This window comes from Schistocerca nitens, chromosome 8 (assembly GCF_023898315.1).
Source record: "Schistocerca nitens isolate TAMUIC-IGC-003100 chromosome 8, iqSchNite1.1, whole genome shotgun sequence".
Lineage (NCBI taxonomy): Eukaryota > Metazoa > Arthropoda > Insecta > Orthoptera > Acrididae > Schistocerca > Schistocerca nitens.
In genome coordinates, this window is record NC_064621.1 from 123263998 (window position 1) to 123287854 (window position 23857).

At 44.5% G+C, this 23857-nt stretch overlaps 1 protein-coding gene across 1 annotated transcript in view; it reads left to right on the forward strand.

Annotated features, from left to right (window-relative positions):
- Window positions 1-23857, forward strand: part of LOC126199437 (1-phosphatidylinositol 3-phosphate 5-kinase-like) — a 134946-nt gene that overhangs the window by 100206 nt on the left and 10883 nt on the right. The window contains exons 2-3 of the mRNA XM_049936354.1: window positions 14725-14819; window positions 20863-21004. Coding sequence (XP_049792311.1) covers window positions 14725-14819; window positions 20863-21004 — 237 coding nt within the window. The remainder of the gene's footprint in view (window positions 1-14724; window positions 14820-20862; window positions 21005-23857) is intronic.

Genomic DNA, 23857 nt, shown 5'->3' on the forward strand with positions numbered 1-23857 from the left:
TTTGCACCACAGTGGCAGCTGCTGCCTGGCAAATCGCTTTCTGCGTTTTCTGACTCCACCCCCCACTCCTTGACTGCTGTCGCCAGAGCATCCCCAGGTGCACCTGACGCTGCAGCCTCCACTGCCACCATTGCTGGGTTCTGTGCAGCCGTCTTCTCAGGCGCCTCCGCTGACGCTTCCGATGCCGAACACTGACCTCGATGAGGACGTTGCTATGGAGATTCCATCCCCGGTCCTGCCCTACAGTCTCTCTCAAGAAGGTGGGTACGGTGCGCCAACTTGCCCCCTCGTGCCTTCTGCTACTACTCGCCAGCGACTACCCACCACATGCTGCAGAAGCTGCTGCTGTCGGCTGATAAAATGGATGTCAGCAAGAGAGTCCTGTAAAATAAAATTCGAAGAATATAAAATTTTGACAGTGATTTAGTGCACCAAACATATCTGGTCATAAATGCACGAAGATGGAACTGAATTTCAGCAGCACCAGCTGCAGATAGTCGTGGGTGTCATACTTTGCAAAGTATAACACAGCCGTCTCAATGCTGCAAAGCGAGCTGGCCTGGCAGGATGTGGAAACAGTTGACACAGCAGTACCCAGGCGGTAGATACTGTAAGACTTTCCACACCAGTAGACGCCAAAATGTTTAGAATGTGTACCACAAGGCATAACAAAGCCCAAACAAATGCAACTCAAAAGCATATGAACACCTAGTCATTTGTAATAAAGTGGTTCAAATGGCTCTGAGCACTATGGGACTTAACTTCTGAGGTCATCAGTCCCCTAGAACTTAGAACTACTTAAACCTAACTAACCTGAGGACATCACACACATCCATGCCAGAGGCAGGATTCGAACCTGCGACCGTAGCGGTCGCGCGGCTCCAGACTGTAGCGCCTAGAACCACTCGGCCACCCCGGTCGGCTGTAATAAAGTCATCTATATTGGTATTTCAGGTCTATAACCACAGTGTTGTGTTAGTTGGCTGCTGTCTAGAATGCTGTTCGACTCTGCATTAGGGCAGTCCGCTCTGAAACTGTGGAACCTGGAGCCACCACCAGAACGGTCCAGCAGCGCCACAGAAAGCAGCCCACTGGCCATCGACTCGGGAACAGCGTGTCACTGACATTGTGTAACCAGCCCACCACCTCCTGGACAGTGTGGGGTGCGTGAGTCATGTCACAACAAATGTGGCCACTACTAGCTGAGGCCACCTGGAGCTGGAGTCGCCACTGATGGAAGTAGTTGTGAACGAGCCAATAATCGGCAGACGCTGCACTCTGTCAGCATTGCGGAGTAGTAACACATAGGAAACTACTGCTGCCGTCAAGCTACTGCTTCCTGTACTGAGCTATGGCAGGGTGAGTTAATAAAGCATTTGGAATTACAGGTGAGTCACTTGCAACTGGTCAACTTGTAACAACTACGACTCTGTAATATTGTACATATAAGTAATTCTTCCGATCTGATTTTTCGATAAACTTGTGTAACTGATGTTATGGTTTCAATTTTTTGTTTCACGCCATTGTGTTAAGAAAACTGTAAACAAGTTTCAATGTGAATATTAATGTTTACGTCAAATGTCAAGTAATATAGTAATAGAATTGAAATATGACAAATGTTGAGAGTGGTGTAAGATGTTTAAAATTGTAACTGTGCGCCTGGTCCATACGTAAGCAATGTGTTAGGATATGTAGAATGCAAAACCTCGGGTGAATACCAGGTCTGTCAGGGAGCGGTAAAAGGTGGATGGCAGGCGAGCGCGGGAAAATGCGCGCGGGCACTGCACGGCACAACGGGCACAGTTGTAGTTGGAGTTTGGCATTGGTTTGAGCAACACCTTCTGGAGCGAGGAGGCTCTCCTGTGAGACATAGCTTCACTGAGCCTCGGGTATGCTGCTCCAACGCCCACACTGCATGGCAAAATTCCATAGGCACTAAATGGAAAAGTATTGCGACGCTAAGAAGAATTAAAGTGCCGATACTTCAAGAGCCATAGCTGTGGTTGTATGTGTGCTCTTTGCCTCGCCATCTCGCCGCCCGCCAACCGCCGCATCGATACAAGCAGGTTGAAACTTTTAGTACTGTATTCGTGTGGACCAGAGAGTGAACTGTGTTTGTTTGTTGCAATAATAACCTAAATTTTACCAGAACTTTTCCATCATTTAATTATCCTCACAACTAACCTAGACAGGGTCCTTTCCAAATGTTGTGCAATCCGAGTGTCCCGAAATGAAAATTAGAATTTGTGTTAATAATAATTATTTGCAGAACTAGCTATATTAGAATGATGTTAAAAGAAATGTTTTGTTAATGAACCAGTAAACGAATAGCGAAGGTCAAACGAAGTCAAAAGATAACTTTAGTATTGACATAGTATTGAAGTTTATTATTTCGAGACAGATTTAAAGGCATTTAAATGAGCAGTAAATAAGACGAAAAGAGTAATAACTTATATACTGGAAATCTTGAACGCATTATAAATTCAGTAATCATTTTTTTAAATACAGCGATCTTAACAGTTTCGGGGTCCCCCCTCATTCATTTGAATTTTGAAGTGTTCTAAATTGGTTTGACCAGGAAAAAGTAAAGTCAATATAAAAGTCAACATTTATCAGTGTTTTATCTTTATCAAAATTGACATTTTGTGTGTAACACGAAAGTGCAATTTCTAGGGTAACCTATGCCCGATTTTAATCAGATCAATAGACAGTATAAAGTTTTGTAGTATACATTATAGTGTAATGTTATGTATTCATGGGTTTCCATATCAGTACAATAGATTTTCTGGTTCTAAAATTCTACTATATTATGCAGTGTTACAACTTGTTGTTTTGCATGAATATATACCAACTTGTACAAGGAAGAAACTCAGTTAATGCCTAATTAGGCTGGCGACCGTATAATTATCTAATTGGTAGCATCTTCTGGGTTGCTTTTGATCCATCCTGACATGTAATTGCATTTTGAACTTTCTTGATGGATCATTGTTATTACAGAGTGGATGTAAGTCTGATTTGCCACCATTCAGTTACACGCGGTCGATATCTATACGAAAATCCTTTCTCATAAGGTGAATCCCGCTCACTTACCATAGCACAGGCTTTAACGAGTGCTGTGTCAGGGATTACAAACTGGTGTCAGAGTACTGACGTCAACTTTTCAGCGCAACATCTGAACCTAAGGCCTCTGGTACTCTGAGTCAAGAAATTTGTGATGGAAATCGTAAGAGATTGAAAAGAGCCACCGTGGTACAACAACCGCGCTAGAAAACTGCTACGGAAGCAAACGGAACTTCACAGCAAACGTAAACATAGCCAAAGCCTTGCAGACAAACGAAAATTACCCGAAGCGAGAGGCGTTCAACGAATTCGAAAGTAAAGTTCTGTGTACTGTTTTGGCAGAAAATTCTAAGAAAGTTTGGTCTTATGTCAAAGCGGTAGGTGGATCAAATCAAAACGTCCAGACACTCTGTGACCAAAATGGTACTGAAACAGATGATGACAGACTAAAGGCCGAAATACTAAATGTCTTTTTCCAAAGCTGTTTCACAGAGGAAGACTGCACTGTAGTTCCTTCTCTAGATTGTCGCACAGATGACAGAATGGTAAATATCGAAACAGATGACAGAGGGATAGAAAAACAATTAAAATCGCTCAAAAGAGGAAAGGCCGCTGGACCTGATGGGATACCAGTTCGATTTTACACAGAGTACGCGAAGGAACTTGCCCCCCTTCTTGCAGCGCTGTACCGTAGGTCTCTGGAAGAGCGTAGCGTTCCAAAAGATTGGAAAAGGGCACAGGTCATCCCCGTTTTCGTCGAACAGATGTGCAGAACTATAGACCTATATTGCTACCGTCGATCAGTTGTAGAATTTTGGAACATGTATTATGTTCGAGTGTAATGACTTTTCTGGAGACTAGAAATCTACTCTGTAGGAATCAGCATGGGTTTCGAAAAAGACGTTCGTGTGACACCCAGCTCGCGCTATTCGTCCACGAGGCTCAGAGGGCCATAGAAACGGGTTCCCAGGTAGATGCCGTGTTTCTTGACTTCCGCAAGGCGTTTGATACAGTTCCCCACAGTCGTTTAATGAACAAAGTAAGAGCATATGGACTATCAGATCAATTGTGTGATTGGATTGAAAAGTTCCTAGATAACAGAACGCAGCATGTCATTCTCAATGGAGAGAAGTCTTCCGAAGTAAGAGTGATTTCAGATGTGCCGCAGGGGAGTGTCGTAGGACCGCTGCTATTCACGATGTATAAATGACCTTGTGGACAACATCGGAAGTTCACGGAGGCTTTTTGAGGATGGTGCTGTAGTATATCGAGAGGTTGTAACAATGGAAAATTGTACTGAAATGCAGGAGGATCTGCAACGAATTGACGCGTGGTGCAGGGAATGGCAATTGAATCTCAATGTAGACAAGTGTAATGTGCTGTGAATACATAGAAAGAAAGATCCCTTATCATTTAGCTACAATATAGCAGGTCAGCAACTGGAAGCATTAATTCCATAAATAATCTGGGAGTAGGCATTAGGGGTGATTTAAAATGGAATGACCACATAAAATTAATCGTCGGTAAAGCAGATGCCAGACTGAGATTCATTAGAAGAATCCTAAGGAAATGCAGTCCGAAAACAAAGGAAGTAGGTTACGGTACACTTGTTCGCCACTGATTGAATACTGCTCACCGGTGCGGGATCCGTACCAGATGGGGTTGATGGAAGAGACAGAAAAGATCCAACGGAGAGCAGCGCGCTTCGTTACAGGATCATTTAGTAATCGCGAAAGCGTTACGGAGATGGTAGATAGACTCCAGTGGAAGACTCTGCAAGAGAGACGCTCAGCAGCTCGGTAAGGGCTTTCGTTGACGTTTCGAGAACGTACCTTCACCGAGGAGTCAAGCAGTGTATTGCTCCCTCCTACGTATATCTCGCGAAGAGACCATAAGGTTAAAATCAGAGAGATTAGAGCCCACACAGAGGCAAACCGACGATCTTTCTTTCCACGAACAATGCGAGACTGGAATAGAAGGGAGAACCGATAGAGGTACTCAAAGTGCCCTCCGCCACACACCGTCAGGTGGCTTGCGGAGTATGGATGTAGATGTAGATGTAGAAACTTGTCTACTGTGCCTTTTGTATGGTGAATTTTGTGAAAAGTAATGAGTCCGCGTATTTTCACGCCTTAGAGGCAATAGGGGACATGATTGACTAGCACCTGTCAGATGTATGCAGTGTAATTTAAAAGGTCATTCAGCGATGTGTACTGCTGAATCAGTAACAATAATGGGTTTCTCATGGCTACAGGCTAGACAGAACCGGCAGTCAAAATGGCTGATAATTACACTCCTGGAAATTGAAATAAGAACACCGTGAATTCATTGTCCCAGGAAGGGGAAACTTTATTGACACATTCCTGGGGTCAGATACATCACATGATCACACTGACAGAACCACAGGCACATAGACACAGGCAACAGAGCATGCACAATGTCGGCACTAGTACAGTGTATATCCACCTTTCGCAGCAATGCAGGCTGCTATTCTCCCATGGAGACGATCGTAGAGATGCTGGATGTAGTCCTGTGGAACGGCTTGCCATGCCATTTCCACCTGGCGCCTCAGTTGGACCAGCGTTCGTGCTGGACGTGCAGACCGCGTGAGACGACGCTTCATCCAGTCCCAAACATGCTCAATGGGGGACAGATCCGGAGGTCTTGCTGGCCAGGGTAGTTGACTTACACCTTCTAGAGCACGTTGGGTGGCACGGGATACATGCGGACGTGCATTGTCCTGTTGGAACAGCAAGTTCCCTTGCCGGTCTAGGAATGGTAGAACGATGGGTTCGATGACGGTTTGGATGTACCGTGCACTATTCAGTGTCCCCTCGACGATCACCAGTGGTGTACGGCCAGTGTAGGAGATCGCTCCCCACACCATGATGCCGGGTGTTGGCCCTGTGTGCCTCGGTCGTGTGCAGTCCTGATTGTGGCGCACACCTGCACGGCGCCAAACACGCATACGACCATCATTGGCACCAAGGCAGAAGCGACTCTCATCGCTGAAGACGACACGTCTCCATTCGTCCCTCCATTCACGCCTGTCGCGACACCACTGGAGGCGGGCTGCACGATGTTGGGGCGTGAGCGGAAGACGGCCTAACGGTGTGCGGGACCGTAGCCCAGCTTCATGGAGACGGTTGCGAATGGTCCTCGCCGATACCCCAGGAGCAACAGTGTCCCTAATTTGCTGGGAAGTGGCGGTGCGGTCCCCTACGGCACTGCGTAGGATCCTACGGTCTTGGCGTGCATCCGTGCGTCGCTGCGGTCCGGTCCCAGGTCGACGGGCACATGCACCTTCCGCCGACCACTGGCGACAACATCGATGTACTGTGGAGACCTCACGCCCCACATGTTGAGCAATTCGGCGGTACGTCCACCCGGCCTCCCGCATGCCCACTATACGCCCTCGCTCAAAGTCCGTCAACTGCACATACGGTTCACGTCCACGCTGTCGCGGCATGCTACCAGTGTTAAAGACTGCGATGGAGCTCCGTATGCCACGGCAAACTGGCTGACACTGACGGCGGCGGTGCACAAATGCTGCGCAGCTAGCGCCATTCGACGTCCAACACCGCGGTTCCTGGTGTGTCCGCTGTGCCGTGCGTGTGATCATTGCTTGTACAGCCCTCTCGCAGTGTCCGGAGCAAGTATGGTGGGTCTGACACACCGGTGTCAATGTGTTCTTTTTTCCATTTCCAGGAGTGTAGATGTAAGAATGAAGTTGATGTATTTTGTTTAGTGATTTGCGTAATTGTTTATGTTCCAGAATCAGTATAGAGAAGGGCAAGGCTTTGGCAGAGCCAGGGAAGCTAGGACCAGAGGCAAAGCATATCTTATTGGAAAGGACAGCACAACCGACAGCAGACAATACGGTGTTACTTGGCTCACTGGGAGTACAGCGAGATACAGATTTGTCAGCCACGAGCCTAGGTGCTTCTTTCTATGGTAAGTCAGCTGAGATGTGCAAGCATATGTGGAGGATTTAGAAATTTGGCATATTGGAAGAATGCCCTGACTTGGAACTTTTGAGGGTAATAAAATTAAGATTAACTGGATGAGCAAAAATATATGTGGATCTTACGGAAGCTCTCAAAGGAGCTGAACCATCTCAAGAATTTAAACATGGGTTAGTTCAAATATATAGGAAACAGAACAGCACCAGACGTTTGAGAGAACAGTTAGGCACGGTAACAGAGAGGCATGGGGAATCAGCAGAAGGATTTGAGGGTCGGATAAGGAAGATCAGTGGCTGTACATAGAAGTCGGGGCGGGATGCTGTGGTGAAAGAAGTAATTTTATAGGAGGTTGAGCAAAGGGCACTTGACGCATTTTTAAAAGGGTTGCCATTGAAATGTCGAGGAGAGTGCAAGCAGAACTTCCGTTTGATTTTCGAGCAGCTATTACACTACCGGCCATTAAAATTGCTCCACCACGAAGATGTGCTACAGACGCGAAATTTGACCGACAGGAAGAAGATGCTGTGATATGCAATTGATTAGCTTCTCAGAGCATTCACACAAGGTTGGCGCCGGTGGCGACACCTACTACGTGCTGACATGAGGAAAGTTTCCAACCGATTTCTCATACACAAACAGCAGTTGACCGGCGTTGCCTGGTGAAACGTTGTTGTAATGCCTCGTGTAAGGAGGAGAAATGCGTACCATCACGTTTCCGACTTTGATAAAGGTCGGATTGTAGCCTATAGCGATTGTGGTTTATCGTATCGCCACATTTCTGCTCGCGTTGGTCGAGATCCAATGACTGTTAGCAAAATGTGGAATCGGTGGGTTCGCGAGGGTAATATGGAACGCCGTGCTGGATCCCAAGGGCCTCGTATCACTAGCAGTCGAGATGACAGGCATCTTATTTGCATGGCTGTAACGGATCGTGCAGCCACGTCGCGATCCCTGAGTCAACATATGGGGACGTTTGTAAGACAACAACAATCTGCACGAACAGCTCGACGACGTTTGCAGCAGCATGGACTATCAGCTCGGAGACCATGGCTGCGGTTACCCTTGACGCTGCATCACAGACAGGAGCACCTGCGATGGTGTACTTAACGACGAACCTGGGTGCACGAATGGCAAAACGTGTTTGGCGACATCGCGGTGAACGCACATTGGAAGCGTGTATTCGTCATGGCCATACTGGCGTATCACCGGCGTGATGGTATGGGGTGCCATTGGTTACACGTCTCGGTCACCTCTTGTTCGCATTGACGGCACTTTCAACAGTGGACGTTACATTTCACATGTGTTGCGACCCTTGGTTCTACCCTTCATTCGATCCCTGCGAAACCCTACATTTCAGTAGGATAATGCACGACCGCATGTTGCAGGTCCTGTACGGGCCTTTCTGGATACTGAAAATGTTCGACTGCTGCCCTGGCCAGCACATTCTCCAGACCTCTCACCAACTGAAAAGGTCTGGTCGATGGTGGCCGAGCAACAGGCTCGTCACAATACGCCAGTCACTACTCTTGATGAACTGTGGTATCGTGTTGAAGCTGCATGGGCAGCTGTACCTGTACACGCCATCCAAGCTCTGTTTGACTCAATGGCCAGGCGTATCAAGGCCGTTATTACGGCCAGAGGTGGTTGTTCTGGGTACTGATTTCTCAGGGTCTATGCACCCAAATTGCGTGAAAATGTAATCACATATCAGTTCTAGTATAATATAGCTGTCCAATGAATACCCGTTTATCATCCGCATTTCTTCTTGGTGTAGCAATTCTAATGGCCAGTAGTGTAGATTGGTCGCGGAATGTAAGGAAATTGATATGTCGACGAGATTGTAGGGCAGATGGGCAATGTTTTTGGTCAATATAAGGTGTTATGGTTGTGGACAAATGGGGCATGTATGGTAGTTTCAGAGGTAGGGGACCAGGGAAGAAACAGGTGTTTAAGGCCAAAGAGAAGCCAAGGTATTCCCAGGAAAATTAGATGCTACAAAGTCGAATGAAGAGGTGGACTGTGCGGTGGAAGGAGTAGTGGGGAAGAAGAATTGCAGGAAGCTGTTGGTCATAGGGGCACATCTGTAGGTTGCCAATGAGGACCTGGCGAAACATAAGCAGTGGAACGAACCATGGTATAGATTACATGGAGTGGGGGACAAAGATATCACACTCTTGGGATCAGTAGATATAGATTTTTGCCTGGGTAGAGTTTAGGTCAGACAATGTGTAGAAAGTGTGACACATGTAAGTAAAGGCCATGACACGATTCTGGGAGTGAATTTCTTGCCTTAGAATTGTGCCAAAATCGACCTCTAGCAACACATGGTGGAGCTTGACAGAAAAATACTTCAGTCGGGTGAAACTGTTGCCAGTGTAGCGATTCCACGAGGGAGTCTATTGAGTATGACCAACCGTGAACAGGGGCAATAAGGCTCGATTGGCCTGTGTGCCTGAGGGTACTGGGGAACTGCTAAGAGTTGATGCTAAGTCTGACTTACCAGTAGGGATGCTGTGTGTGGTAGAACCATCGGAAGCAAAGTACTGGACTGGGCAGGCTGTTTAGTGAAAAGAAGCGTTGTATGTGTACAAGAGGCAAATGTGGAAAAACGGTACCTGTGTTTGTGGATAATTTCAGTCTGAGGGTTTAAGGTTAACAATAGAGTTGTTAATCGCTAATGTGGATATCCTGTTGGAGGAAGAGTCGACACGAGGGGTATTGGCCACAAATAACTGGAAAATGCCACTGAAACTGCATTATGAGTGATAGTAAAGCACCTAAAGGGTAGTGAGAGGGAATAGATGGAAGAATTATTACTGGAATTTAAGGATTTTTCTTTCCCAAATGGGTTCTTGCCAGGAATGCATATTATGCAGCACCGAAGAACCTACAGGGACTGAAGTACCACTTTACCACAGATAATATGGGGCATCAAGGTACTCGCAGCCAATTCTGGAAGAATTCATCGATCATTAGCTGAAGGATGGGATTGCAGCCAGTTCTGAAGGAATTCATCAATCAGCAGTTGAAGGATGGGATTAGTGAGAAAAGTAATAGCCCCTGGGGGACCAGAACTGTCATCATGCCCAAAAACTCAATGAAAGGCTCAAGGAAACAAAGATGTTGTTGTGATTTCGGTACCTGAATACCAAGACTGTGACGGATGCCTACTGTACGTTGAACATTATGGAAACTATAGACTATTTCGGCCAGTGCAAATATTTTACATCGACGGGCTTGAAGTCAGCTAGAAGTGGCCCTGGAGGTCTGACTAGAAACAGAATTTTCTTTTCTTGGTTTGGGTATTATCAATCCAAAAGGATGCTTTTTGGATTTAAAAACGCACCTGCGATGTTTCGTAGATTGTTTGGATAGGATTCTCAGAGTTTTAGAACCATGACAGTGAATGGTGTACTTTGACGATGCATTTGTCTTTGTGAGTGAAATGGAGCAGCATATACGCCGCCTGAGGGAGGTGTTTTTGAGATTAAAGGCTACATGTTTAACTTTGAGTACAGGGAAATGTAATTTTTCGTTAGAAGATGTGGCATACAATGGACGCCTAATTAGTAAGTATAGCGTTAAGATTGATCCGGGGTTAGTTAAAACCATACGTGAACTTCCTGTACCTTAATTGGTGATGGAATTGCAATCATTCCTTGGCGTTGTGAATTATTATAGAAGGTTCGTAAAATGATTTGTGGACATTTCCAGACATTTAGTAAAGTGGATGAAAAACAATTCAAAGTTTGTACAGTCAGAGTATTGTCATCGTACTTTTGAGAGACTGAAATAAGCTTCAACGGCGAATCCAGTATTAGTGTTTTCAAGTTTCAATAATGAATTCATTCTGTAGTACAATGCAACCAAATGTCACTCAGTTGTGTGCCGAATCAGGAGGCTGTGGGTGTGGAACATCCAATGCCCTATTCATCAAAGAAGTTGAACTCAGCAGAGAAGAATTACTTCACGATGGAAAAGTAAATGTTTAGACTTACCTATTGTAAGTAGGCTGTTTAGGTTTTTATGTTGGTAACGCCACATAGTGATCTGTATGAAAATCACTGACTGCGCTGTGTGCAGTGTGTGGCTGGTTGGATTCGTTGTTGGTATATTCGCTATTGTAGTGTTTGGCAGTTGGATGTGAACAGCGCGTAGCGTTGGGCAGTTGGAGGTGAGCCGCCAGCAGTGGTGGATGTGGGGAGAGAGATGCCAGAGTTTTGAGCGGACGATCTGGAGGTGTGTTCGTCAGAAAAAGTAAATTTGTTTAACTGGATGTCACAAAATTATATATATCATGACTTTTGAAAGCTATTAAGGTAAATACATTGTTCGTTCTCTATCAAAATCTTTCATTTGCTAACTACGCCTATCAGTAGTTAGTGCCTTCAGTAGTTAGAATCTTTTATTTAGCTGCCAGTATTGGCGCTCGCTGTATTGCAGTAGTTCGAGTAACGAAGATTTTTGTAAGGTAAGTGATTCATGAAAGGTGTAGGTTATTGTTAGTCAGGGCCATTCTTTTGTAGGGATTATTGAAAGTCAGATTGCGTTGCGCTAAAAATATTGTCTGTCAGTTTAGTGATGATCAGAATAAGTAAAGAGAAAACTGTCTGAGTACGTTGTGTTTTACTTAGTTGTTTCTGTATCAAATAACGTAGAAGTTTACCAGCACAGTCTTTCATAATTTTTCAAAGGGGACGTTTCATACTATTGAATCATATACTTCAAGTGCTGTCTATATGGAAAGAAGTTTCGAGTGTTACAGATCATGCAGCATTGAAATGGTTGCTGGGGTTGAAGGATCCATGTAGTAGGTTTACACACTGGACAGTATGAGTAACTGAATAGAGTTTGAGTTCATACATAAACTCAGAAAGAAACATAGAAACGCAGATGGATTGAGCAAGAAAGTAACGATATTACAAACAGGAGGCAACGAGCTTTGGGAATGGCAGACAGCACAGAAAACAGATGATGAATGTAAACACTTTGTCGCAGTTTTGTGTGTGGGAAGGGTTTCGTGCAGAGAAACTAAGTTGGGACCGTGAAGGGTGGCACCAGAAAAATTTGAGAGCTAAAGTATTATAGGATGAACATGATCACATGTTAGCAGGTCATGGGGGATCTAGGTTTACCACAGGAGAGTGGAGGAGAGGTACTGATGGAGAAACAGGATGTGTGAAATTCCATACAGCCTGCACAGAGAGCAGATTTGTGTCATACAAGAGTACCACTGTGAATGGTGGCTAGTTCTCTGGGCTAACCTCTCATTCCCATAACGGACTGTATACAGTTTACGGCACTCATGTCACGTTAATGAGACACAGTGACCAATTCAATGAACAGCACTGGTACAGACACCGTAAATAACGTAACACATCGTGCAGAAACCGCAAACCAACACACACACAAAAGATTATTACAATTATCGTGGAATTATTGGCTCACAGTCCTGTAGTATGAAACTGGCCGTTAATAAAATGAAAATTATCAAACTGCAAATTAAATTTATTAAGGAAAACCCGATCCTGCCAGGCAGTGACTTCGACGCAACATTGATTCATGAATAATGGTCTGATTACATCACAAAATTACCGAAAAATTCTAAACCCTGGTAGGGAACGCCAATTTATACAATATGTCCTCTTTGGTGGGTGGGTATGTTGGTACCTGTGATAGACTTCTACATCTGAATAAGAGGACCACCCTTCAGTTGCACTACTGTAAAATTTAGATGCATTGGAAACTAAATGCGAATGAAAAGATTTGGCCCTGTGTGGTGAAACTGAAGATGGCATAATGTATTTTATTCCGAAGGTACTCCTATTACTCCCCCCATAATAAAAGTGATCAGGGAATCTCGTGTACCTGAATAACAAATAGAATTCAGTATCACGACGTATATATTTCCAAAAGACATGAATGACATGGAACGTAGCTCAACGTAACACATCAGTTATATTTATGCTCATGTTCATGACGAAGTTGAAATGAGGGTGACAAATTGACTCTATTGTGGCTTTAAAAATGGATAACGCGATCTGGCTATAATTGATACGATTGACAGTGACTGTGAACTGTTGAGTGGAACAAACTACCAAAATGTGATTATATTGCACAGCGATTGCTGCTCTTGTGAGTGCGCAGTCCAACGAAAGAAATTCACTCAAAAGGTTCCCAGTGCTGTTGCTGCGGAATGCTCACCATATGCATGTAGAAATCCCAAAAGCTGTGGCCAGTGCCTCTGCGTCTGTTTGGACAGTGCATCTCTGTCTCCTGCTTTCATTTGGATCCACCTTCATGCCAGAGTCCATGGTCCAAGTTCAAATCTCTCTGGTGGAAGAACTCCACGTGGAGTACACACCAAAAAGCTTAGGGCTACCAATCGAAAATGGCAGAGCTCTCCTGCACCAGTCCTTCTATAAGACAAGAAAAAACTATTCCACCGGTCCTAACACATCTCGAGGTATCGAACAGGCGACCACTCTTATGTTATGTGACGTCACTGTCAGCGTCCCAGTCGCCACACTGTTGTTTTACCAGCATGGGGGACAGTGTGGCCTGTGTACTTATGTGACCTCGAAAGAAAAAAAAAGCAACAGCCCTCCAAATGACAAAGAGTCAGACATCCTGCAGAGCTGCTCCACTTCGGTTGCTTCAGCGAAATGTTTTCAAAGACCTACCGATGTTACAGGAAGATTCCCAGGATAAACGCGAGGGCCTCTGCATAAACAGCAGAATGCACTTCTTTTCAGTCGACAACAATTTTCAATGTTTGGTACAACGCAGCGCGGAGAAACAAGTCGTAAAAAGTTCTGATTCTGGCCTCTGAGACAATACGCTATGTTCCGCTCCAAGCTTGCGTATTCCCATGTCCAGTGGACCTCTTGCAGGGTAAAAATGAAAGAAGCATAACGAAAGATGCCGCCTCGTATGATATCATTGTGGACGTCATTAATGATAATCTCGATGATGTCATCGATGAATCTTAATATTTACCCACCCTCACACCCTCCCCCTCTGACAAAGAATGATTGCCCTATATATAAAATGGTGGAAATTTTGTAATTTTGGCGAGAAATTAAGAAAAAAATGGTCTAGTTGCGATAGCGTGTTTCCCATGTATGAAATGTCAAAAAATTCAAAATGCTGTATTTTCGTGCTGGTTGGCTTGGAATATTGGAATGGACTCTATGATATCACAATCTGAGACTTGGAATGCGAGCGACGTCAGACGCCAGGATGGGTATCATGGAATGCAAATGGCGGTCGAACGTGATGACTGAAGTCTACTCCACAGCTCCGTGACATGACAACCCAGTTCATCCCTGTCGGGCTATTTGTAACAGTGTGGAATTCATGCATTGTAACCCAGAACTCAAATACTGCCCTTATCTCTGCAACGTCACCATCCAGCACAAACCTGTTAAGTTATTTACGACAGTGTAGAATTCTGGCGTACTGGCCAGGTCCTGTGATAATGGGAGAGGCTCTGTGACGTCACAACCTGAGACTTGGAATACTGGTGCATCCTCAGTATGACATTAGGTTTCAGGTCAGACCTGTTGGGCTATTCGTAACAGTGTAGAATTACGATATACTGGCCAGATCCGAGATGCTGGGACAAGTTCTATGAAGTCAGAATCAAAGTTTTCGAATACTGGCACTACGATGTCTGAGACAAAGGATGTTTGTGCAGGTCCAGTTCGCCACCTATGGACAGTAAACTACCGTCCGCAAACACTCAAGAGACCGCCACGGCTGCACGCTACCACAGACAACAGACAAGGCCAGGTATGTTGCTGCCACAGCCTCCTTGCCAGTGCTGTACCAAGCTCCTTGCCACCGAGAGATGGCAGTCGCTACCAGAAAACTCGAAAGTTACACTGCAACTGATCGCTAGATGCTCTAACAGATTGTTTGGTTTTGTGCACCTGGTCGCTTGTACCTGTAGAGGAGGTACGTATCTGAACTGGCCAGCATCATGTCATACCGTTAGGAATGAGGGAAGTAAGACACACACACTCACACACCCTGGAGTCGCATCACTTTGCACCGGTGACAGCTCCATGCAGAGAAAGCACCTAACGCAAAATGAGAGTGTAATAGCACTGCAATCTCAGTGTGCATGACTTGAGCTAGGCTCTAAAGCCGAAAAGAGAGATAGAGGTACTATGCTTTTAAAACTAACCACAAATTTGTGCATTGAGCGGACGCCAGTAGCATAAATAACATCAACGAGCTGTACATGCGGCTATGCCCACGCCACCTAAGGTAAAGTCCAAACTGTACACTCAAACACCAGGATGGTAAAAGTCTTCCAGACACGCCCCCATGCCACCACCCCGAATTATTCCCTTGCCTCATGACTGAATGGGGTCGGGACATAGAGTTAACCACAGCACACGAGGTTATGAGCCTCTGGCGCCGGACACACTCCACGTGCAGTCCGCGAGCACAGGCCATGTAACAGATGGTCACGCTAGAAGGGCAGGAGAGAGGAAGCTACATGCATCTATAAATACAATGCGGCAGTATGATTCACACGACGTAATACGCCTCTGCGTGCCTCTCATTATGTGCCTACACTATCCGGCACGGGTGAGGTCACCGCCACCGGTCGAGGTCCCGGTGCTGACACAGGTATTTCCGCTACGATTGTCACGTAGGTTTGTGAGATGAAGTTCGCCACCTGTGGTCCATGTACTATTGTCTGCAAACATGGAACTGCCACAGCTGCATGCCGCCACTGAATTTTCAAAAAATGGTTCAAATGGCTCTGAGCACTATGGGACTCAACTGCTGAGGTCATTAGTCCCCTAGAACTTAGAACTAGTTAAACCTAACTAACCTAAGGACACCACAAACATCCATGCCCGAGGCAGGATTCGAACCTGCGACCGTAGCGGTCTTGCGGTTCCAGACTGCAGCGCCTTGAACCGCACGGCCACTTCGGCCGGCCTGAATTTTCACATCAGTTTTTGGAGAAATCAATGAATACGTATCGAAATCTATGAAATTTCAATCTAAAGGTGTAGTCTTATTCTTTTATAACGAATATTGTGCCGGCAACACAGAATTTTACGTTGAAGAGTAACTACCCACTGAAAAAATGGTTCAAATGACTCTGAGCACTATGGGACTTAACATCTATGGTCATCAGTCCCCTAGAACTTAGAACTACTTAAACCTAACTAACCTAAGGACATCACACACATCCATGCCCGAGGCAGGATTCGAACCTGCGACCGTAGCAGTCGCGCGGCTCCGGACTGAGCGCCTAGAACCGCTAGACCACCGCGGCCGGCACTACCCACTGAGTTACCACGTTAAGATATAGCTGTGGGGGGAGGACATAATGGAGTACAGGTGAGTTTGGTGCTCTGTTTGGAATCATGCTGCATGTACTGGGGAAAAAAATCCCCAAGATGGTGTGTGGACGCTTATTTTGTGAAATATTAATGCTAAACTTTACAGAACCTATCGCGAAAAGGCAGCAAGTTCAATATAATGTGTAGCTCTTGCGCGTCAAATTTTAGAAATCAGAGTCTAGAATTGATGATACTAGTCTTCTATACTACACGACTGGCCATTAAAATTGCTACACCAAGAAGAAATGCGGATGATAAACGGGCATTCATTGCACAAATATATTATACTAGAACTGATATGTGATTACATTTTCACGCAATTTAATTGCATAGATCCTGAGAAATCAGTACCCAGAACAACCACCTCTGGCCGTAATAACGGCCTTGATACGCCTGGCCATTGAGTCAAACAGAGCTTGGATGGCGTGTACAGGTACAGCTGCCCATGCAGCTTCAACACGATACCACTGTTCATCAAGAGTAGTGACTTGCGTATTGTGACGAGTCAGTTGCTCGGCCACCATTCACCAGACGTTTTCAGTTGGTGAGAGATCTGGAGAATGTATTGGCCGGGGCAGCAGTCGAACATGTTCTGTATCCAGAAAGGCCCGTACAGGACTTGCAACATGCGGTCGTGCACTATCCTTCTGAAATGTAGGGTTTCTCAGGGATGGAATGAAGGGTAGAGCCACGGGTCGTAGCACATCTCAAATGTAACGTCCACTGTTCAAAGTTCCGTCAATGCGAACAAGAGGTGATCGAGACGTGTAACCAGTGGCACCCCATACCATCATGTCGGGTGATACGCCAGTATGGCGATGACTAATACACGCTTCCAACGTGCGTTCACCGCGATGTCGCTAAACGCGGATGCGACATTCATGATGCTGAAAACAGAACCTGGATTCATCCGAAAAAACGACGTTTTGCCATTCCTGCACCCAGGTTCGTCGTTGAGTACACCATCGCAGGTGCTCCTGTCTGTGATGCAGCGTCAAGGGTAACCGCAGCCATGGTCTCCGAGCTGATAGTCCATGCTGCTGCAAACGTCGTCGAACTGTTCGTGCAGATGGTTGTTGTCTTGCAAACGTCCCCATCTGTTGACTCAGGGATCGAGACGTGGCTGCACGATCCGTCACAGCCGTGCGGATAAGATGCCTGTCATCTCGACTGCTAGTGATAAGAGGCCGTTGGGATCCAGCACGGCGTTCCGTATTACCCTCCTGAAACCACCGATTCCATATTTTACAAACAGTCATTGGATCTCGACCAACGCGATCAGCAATGTCGCGATACGATAAACCGCAATCCTGATAGGCTACAATCCGACCTTTATCAAAGTCGGAAACGTGATGGTACTCATTTCTCCTCCTTACACAAGACATCACAACAACGTTTCACCAGGCAACGCCTGTCAACTGCCGTTTCCGTAAGAGAAATCGGTTGGAAACTTTCCTCGTGTGAGCACGTTGTAGGTGTCGCCACCGGCGTCAACCTTATGTGAATGCTCTGAAAAGCTAATCATTTGCATATCACAGCATCTTCTTCCTGTCGGTTAAATTTCGCGTCTGTAGCCTGTCATCTTCGTGGTGTAGCAATTTTAATGGCCAGTAGTGTAGTAAAGAACAGTGGCGCACCTCCCGTCAGCTAGGAAGAGATCGAAACAATTTTTTTGGGTATGTGTGGAGGTGTTAATTCCAACAGACGTTATTGAGGACGTTTGGATATTAAATTGACACAATTAACGACTGCACACAGGTAATGCTACCTAACATTTGCCATGATTACAAATTCACAAATGACGTCGACGCAGGAAGCAAGAGCACAGGCGCCACCAAACCTCCTTCGCTCATCCAACACATATCCAAGCTAAGTCACCAATTTTGTGCTTAAATCGATGAAAATTTTAGCGAAAGAATTGAATTTCGTCTGCGCTCTACATAATGTTATGATCCTAACAGGATGTCTATGATTTCGTTCGATATCTGTTTGTTATGCACTCTAAAATTGATTGTGCTAGTGCATACCTGCACAGAACATGTCATTATCGATGTCTGTCTGTCTGTGTGTGTGTGTGTTTGTGTCTTTGTTGCAGCATAGAATAGGGCAGGATCCGAATTCCGTACAAGTAACTAGGAGATTCTACTCTCAGGCACTGACAGTTTTACTGAATTACGGTGTGTAAGATCCATCCGAAGACGTTGAAAATATACATCAATTACGAGAATATCGTGCAGTGAGCAATTCATCTCTCATGCAAGGACCTCGATAAAGTATCGTTACTCCATGATTTGGCATGCTTTACCCAAAAAATGATGCATCAACCGTTTCCACTGAATCTGTGACGTGAGAATCGAAAATGGTGATTTAAGATGGCTGACCTGGAATATTGGCTCCATGATGTTGGAATCCAAGACTTGGATTTCTGAAACAGGCTCTATGACAAAATGGCTATCGAACATGGAGACTAAGGTCGTACTGGCGCAGCTCTAAGACGTCGGGATCCTAGACCTGGAATACTGGCACTGGCTCTATGAGGTCAAAATCCAGCTCAGACCTATTGGGCTAATTATGACAGTGTGAAATTCCAGCATACAGACCGCCCAGAGGTGTGTGGTCACTACATACTGCTTCTCATAACTCTAAGTTTGGATCTATCCGCTTTGTATTTTAAAGAACCAACACTCCCTTTGACATTACAGTTTAAACAGTTTACCCCTCCACACCAGCCACCAAAAGTTTAAATGGCGAGAAATACCTCTTTCCCCCAACTTTAAAATTATGGGAAGTCTACTGGCTGGCATGTAGAGCACTTTGCCCATACTTTAAAACTGAATAGCCCACTCATGGAATCTGCATGGTTGTCAAACATTCATCGCTGTCATATGTAGGCGGTGGAAAGGAATAGGAGAAGTATTCAGTTTCATATTTATTTAAACCCCACTACGTCCATAGAGCATTGACCGTCAGATGCATTGCATTGTCAACTGGTGCCACCTCTGCCACACCTCACTATGCAAGCCGAGTCAGAGGCCAACAGTATGATATGTCTTTATGCAATAACACAAAGGTGTTAGATACTGACTGTACTAGGAAGAAGTGCAACAACTAAGCCCAGCGATCAGTATGTTGTAGGACAGAAGAGGATAGGAACGTTTATTTATCCAAACAAATACTGCATGTTGAGATAGCCACACATCACACCCAGGATTTAACGCATATCAGAAGTCACGAACGCTAACTTCGTTTCCAAAAAATACTTGATAAAATAATCGAAGAGCAGTTAAGACATGTCCGCCATAGACAGTCTCTCAATTTCGATCCATATTGCAGAGTACAATGCACACTGGTTCATCACACTCGAATGCTTAAAGTTTTCTGACACAGACACATATTCTTTCTCACATTGTTTCATATGCAAGTGGAATAGCAAAAGTGGTCGACAAGCAGAGATATGACATTCTCCACGATGTGTTGTAAGCAAACGTAGAGAGTATACACAGCCTTCCTTCCAAAGTTTGAGGAATAGCAGAAGCAGCATCGATGCCTTTGCCTGTAACCACCTCACACACAACACACATCTCTCATTTCTGATTAATTGTGAGGATGTTTGTACAGCAAAATGTGCTGTAATAGTTCATACAGACCTGTGGGTCGCTTTGTCTGAGTTAGTGTAGTACCATACTGTTGTGGTAGTGTAAGTAGTAGTAGTAGTGGTAGAGTCAATAGATTCAAATAGTAGGCGAATATAGATTCCCAACTAACTGTAGGATTCTCTGCTAGCTGTACCAGAGGCACCCACATACTGTTTTGTGGGTGGCAGTAATAAGTTTTAAATAACACCGATTTTTGCTGTGTTTTACGTTGTACATATTACATCCATGATTTCCAGCAGATTTCTACTCACTACTCACCTGTAGCTTCCAGGCTTGCTAAACATCAAAAATGAATCCCTGCCATGAATTTCTATCACATTATTCACATCTGATACTCCAACACGGTAAACCACTGAGCAGGATGACGCTATTTCTGTGGAGTCACCTTGCAGGTACTAATCTGCAAGGATCTAATTTTAGAATCCATGACGCCTCTGCTGATATCAGAATCCAAGATGGCTGACCTGGGGATATGAATGCAGTCCAAACTAATTGTTCCAATTCCTGCGGCGCTGCAGTCATCTACCCCCACCATTCATCCTCAGTGCCGGCTTACTGGTTATCAAGTGATCCCACCATTTACACTCTGTACTCCATAGTGAAAGGCTGATCATTATCATGAAGCATCCTCAGAGATCTACCACAGCAGAGCAGAACACACTTACAAGCACACTCAATTGTAAGAATTAAACAATTCCTCTCTCTCAGTGTTTGTTATTCGTTATGTGTGTACATGTGTCTGTGCGTGTGTGTTTTTCATGATCTTTTCTTTCTCTTTCAGTTCAACATCTTCCGTTGTACACGATGCAGTGCCTGACACATCTGTGAAGTGGCAGCAGCAGCAGCAGCAGGAGATATCAAGCCAGCATGTAGACACGCCCCCTGATGCAGCTCCCGACATATTGGAGCGGAAATCAAGTACATTTCAGCAGCAGAAAGAAGCAGAAATCTGGTCAGTGTGCAGACAAGCTCCCTTATGTAGATTCCAACACACTGGAGTGAAAATCAAACCAAGTCAACATGGAGAACTGTTTCAGGCGTTGAGTTTCCTCTATACCTATCACCAACACCACTAAGTCTGTGTGCAGGCAAGCTCTTTGATGCAGTACCTGTTGTATCGAGGCAAGACATGGAATTGTTTCCGGACTCTAGCTCTCCATATATCCAACCCTACACCACTCAACAAGTGGAAATAAAGAAAGACTGGCAGCATACAAAGGTGCAGTTCGGTGATATGAAGTGGGATCTACTATGCTGCAAGCTGTACTACATTGAGGACTGCATGACAACCGAGTACAAACCATTCACTCGATACATCAATACCTTCAGCAGCAAGAACACCTCCATCGTCAACATATTTCAGGGAGATAGAATAGAATTAACATCTCAAGACCCAGGACAATGTGTATATTTACGGGGTCCAAATGCATGAACCTGTGTGGCCTGTATATGTATCACCATGGAGAGACCAAGTCTCACTCTCTGGCAAAGGTATGTTAAGCCACTCTTCGACGATACTAATACAAATCTATTGGACCACAAAGTACATAATGAGGATGAGGAGTTAAGTGTGTGCATAGATGTGTGTATCTGTACTACACTTAAGTCTGCTAATATTTCTCCTATAAACAGAAATTTCGTGAAAGTAGAGGTTAGAGAAGGTATTACTATCTATTAGTGCTCCAATTGGCTTGCATGAAGTACTCTCTGAATTTAAAGTATTTAAAATAAGTTATATGAAAGGTATTTCATAGTGACGAATAGGGTTGATGTAGAAAAAAGAGAATGACGATGTTTTGGTAACGATAGTTATTTATTTTACACAGTTGAGAAAGTACAAAATGTATATTAAGAATGTATAAAAGGTTTATTAAATAAACAAGTTGGATTGTGTTTTATTCCATCACACATATAACCAGTAAGACTTAAGAGTTCAGATGTTGAAGAGAGAGCCTTAGTAGTTCATATAGGTGCCATGTCAAAGAGAGACTTTACAATCCTGTTGCTGCTACTATGTCCAAGAGATAGTACATATTACATGAGATGAGAATTTTACACTGAAATTTCTGAGTTATATTTTCTGGTACAGCTCCTCTCAGTTTCTTCCAACATATGACCATTATCAAGTACCTTCCTATCGCATTCCTACAGTGGTGGGAGAGCCTGTGACACATTCAGCTGTCAGACGGTAGATTTTCGATGAGGTAATGAACAGATGTTGGAAATTCTAGGAAAGTAGGCATAGACAATGGAAAAAAGAATTGTAATAAAACGACATGTAAAAGAACCTACTGGAATATAACTTCAGGAGCGATATGACTGGATTAACAATGGGTAAGACAAATTTACAGTTGATCTTGTAACTGAAGATGAACTGACAACTGCTGTAATATTCGAAATGGTTAGTTAAAGCGTCTTTTGTATCATCTCTTGCTGATTTTGACCAGTATTCCTCTTGCTATCGCAGCGTTATCTGCATATAGTGGACATGATTTTTCAGCGTCGACAGAAATGAACTTAAGAATCTATTACAGGTACCACACACGTTATGAAAGTGTTCGTCAGTTGCACTCGTCATCTTACCAAGAAATTGAGGCATACATCACGAACCACAAACGTGTATATGCACCGAAAAGGAGAAACACATGGAGTGTTTGTGGCAGGGGGGAGAACGTCCCTCGCGAGTCACGCCAGCGCCGGTGTCTGGGCCTGGATCAGTGGCAAGGACCGCTTCTGTTCTTGATGGTGTAGGTGCTTAAGAAGAGGCATGCAGGAGTACAACACGTCGCGTGAAAAACACATCCACATTGTAATTATAGATGTATGTAGTTTTCTCTCTCCTATCCTCCAAGTGTGATTAATCCGTTAGATGGCCTGTACTCACAGACTGCATGGGGAGTGTCCAGCCCCAGAGACTTGTGGCCCGCATGCTGTGGTTGACTTTAAGTCCCAGCGTCAGTCACTTACCATTTGGCAGGAAAAATAAGTCGTGGTGGTGGTATAGGAGCGTACCCAGAAGCTTCACAACATCCAGGTATTTGAGTGTACAGTTTGAACTAAGGAGGTGTATGATCTCTATGATGATAGTTATGTTACTGTCGTCCATTGCAAACACAAATTTTTGGTGAATTTTACAAGTGGCAAGGTATAGGATTGGTAAGCAGGGCACATGGGCTACTGGAGTGGAATGCTGACTCCATTTGAAGAAATGAAAATTTATTTTCATCACGTTCATTAACACAATGGTAACAACACAATGATTAATTAGCATTTGAAAATTGTTGTGATCTACACCGATTATTCAGTTGTATAAAAACAATGAGAATAATTAAAAAAATTTAAAAAAACATCCTTATGGGCCCAATTGTAAATTTAAAAAATTACTTTAGACAAATATAACTTTAAGATTACTGCAGATCTGAGGTCACTAATTGTGAAATTAAGTCAATTATCAGGCCACGTGAAAAAGAAAAAAAAATTGTAAAAGCTATTGCGCCTCAAAAATAATAAAATGACAAGATCTCATAATAATATCAATTAACTATTATGAAAACATTGGGCAATATGATGTCATGATAGCTTGAAATCTACATATCAATCAACACATGCTCGACGTTTTGCGTTCACATCGGCCGCCCGTCTGAATTCCTTGCTCAAGTGACAACAGCAGGCAGGAGGGCCTGCACACACCAATAACGGTTTCCAGAACACACAAACCCAATAGTAATACACAATTCACTAAAATACTGAAACCAACAGCCAAGCACTGGTTAGCATCAAATCCCGGAAGAGATGTTAAACGTTA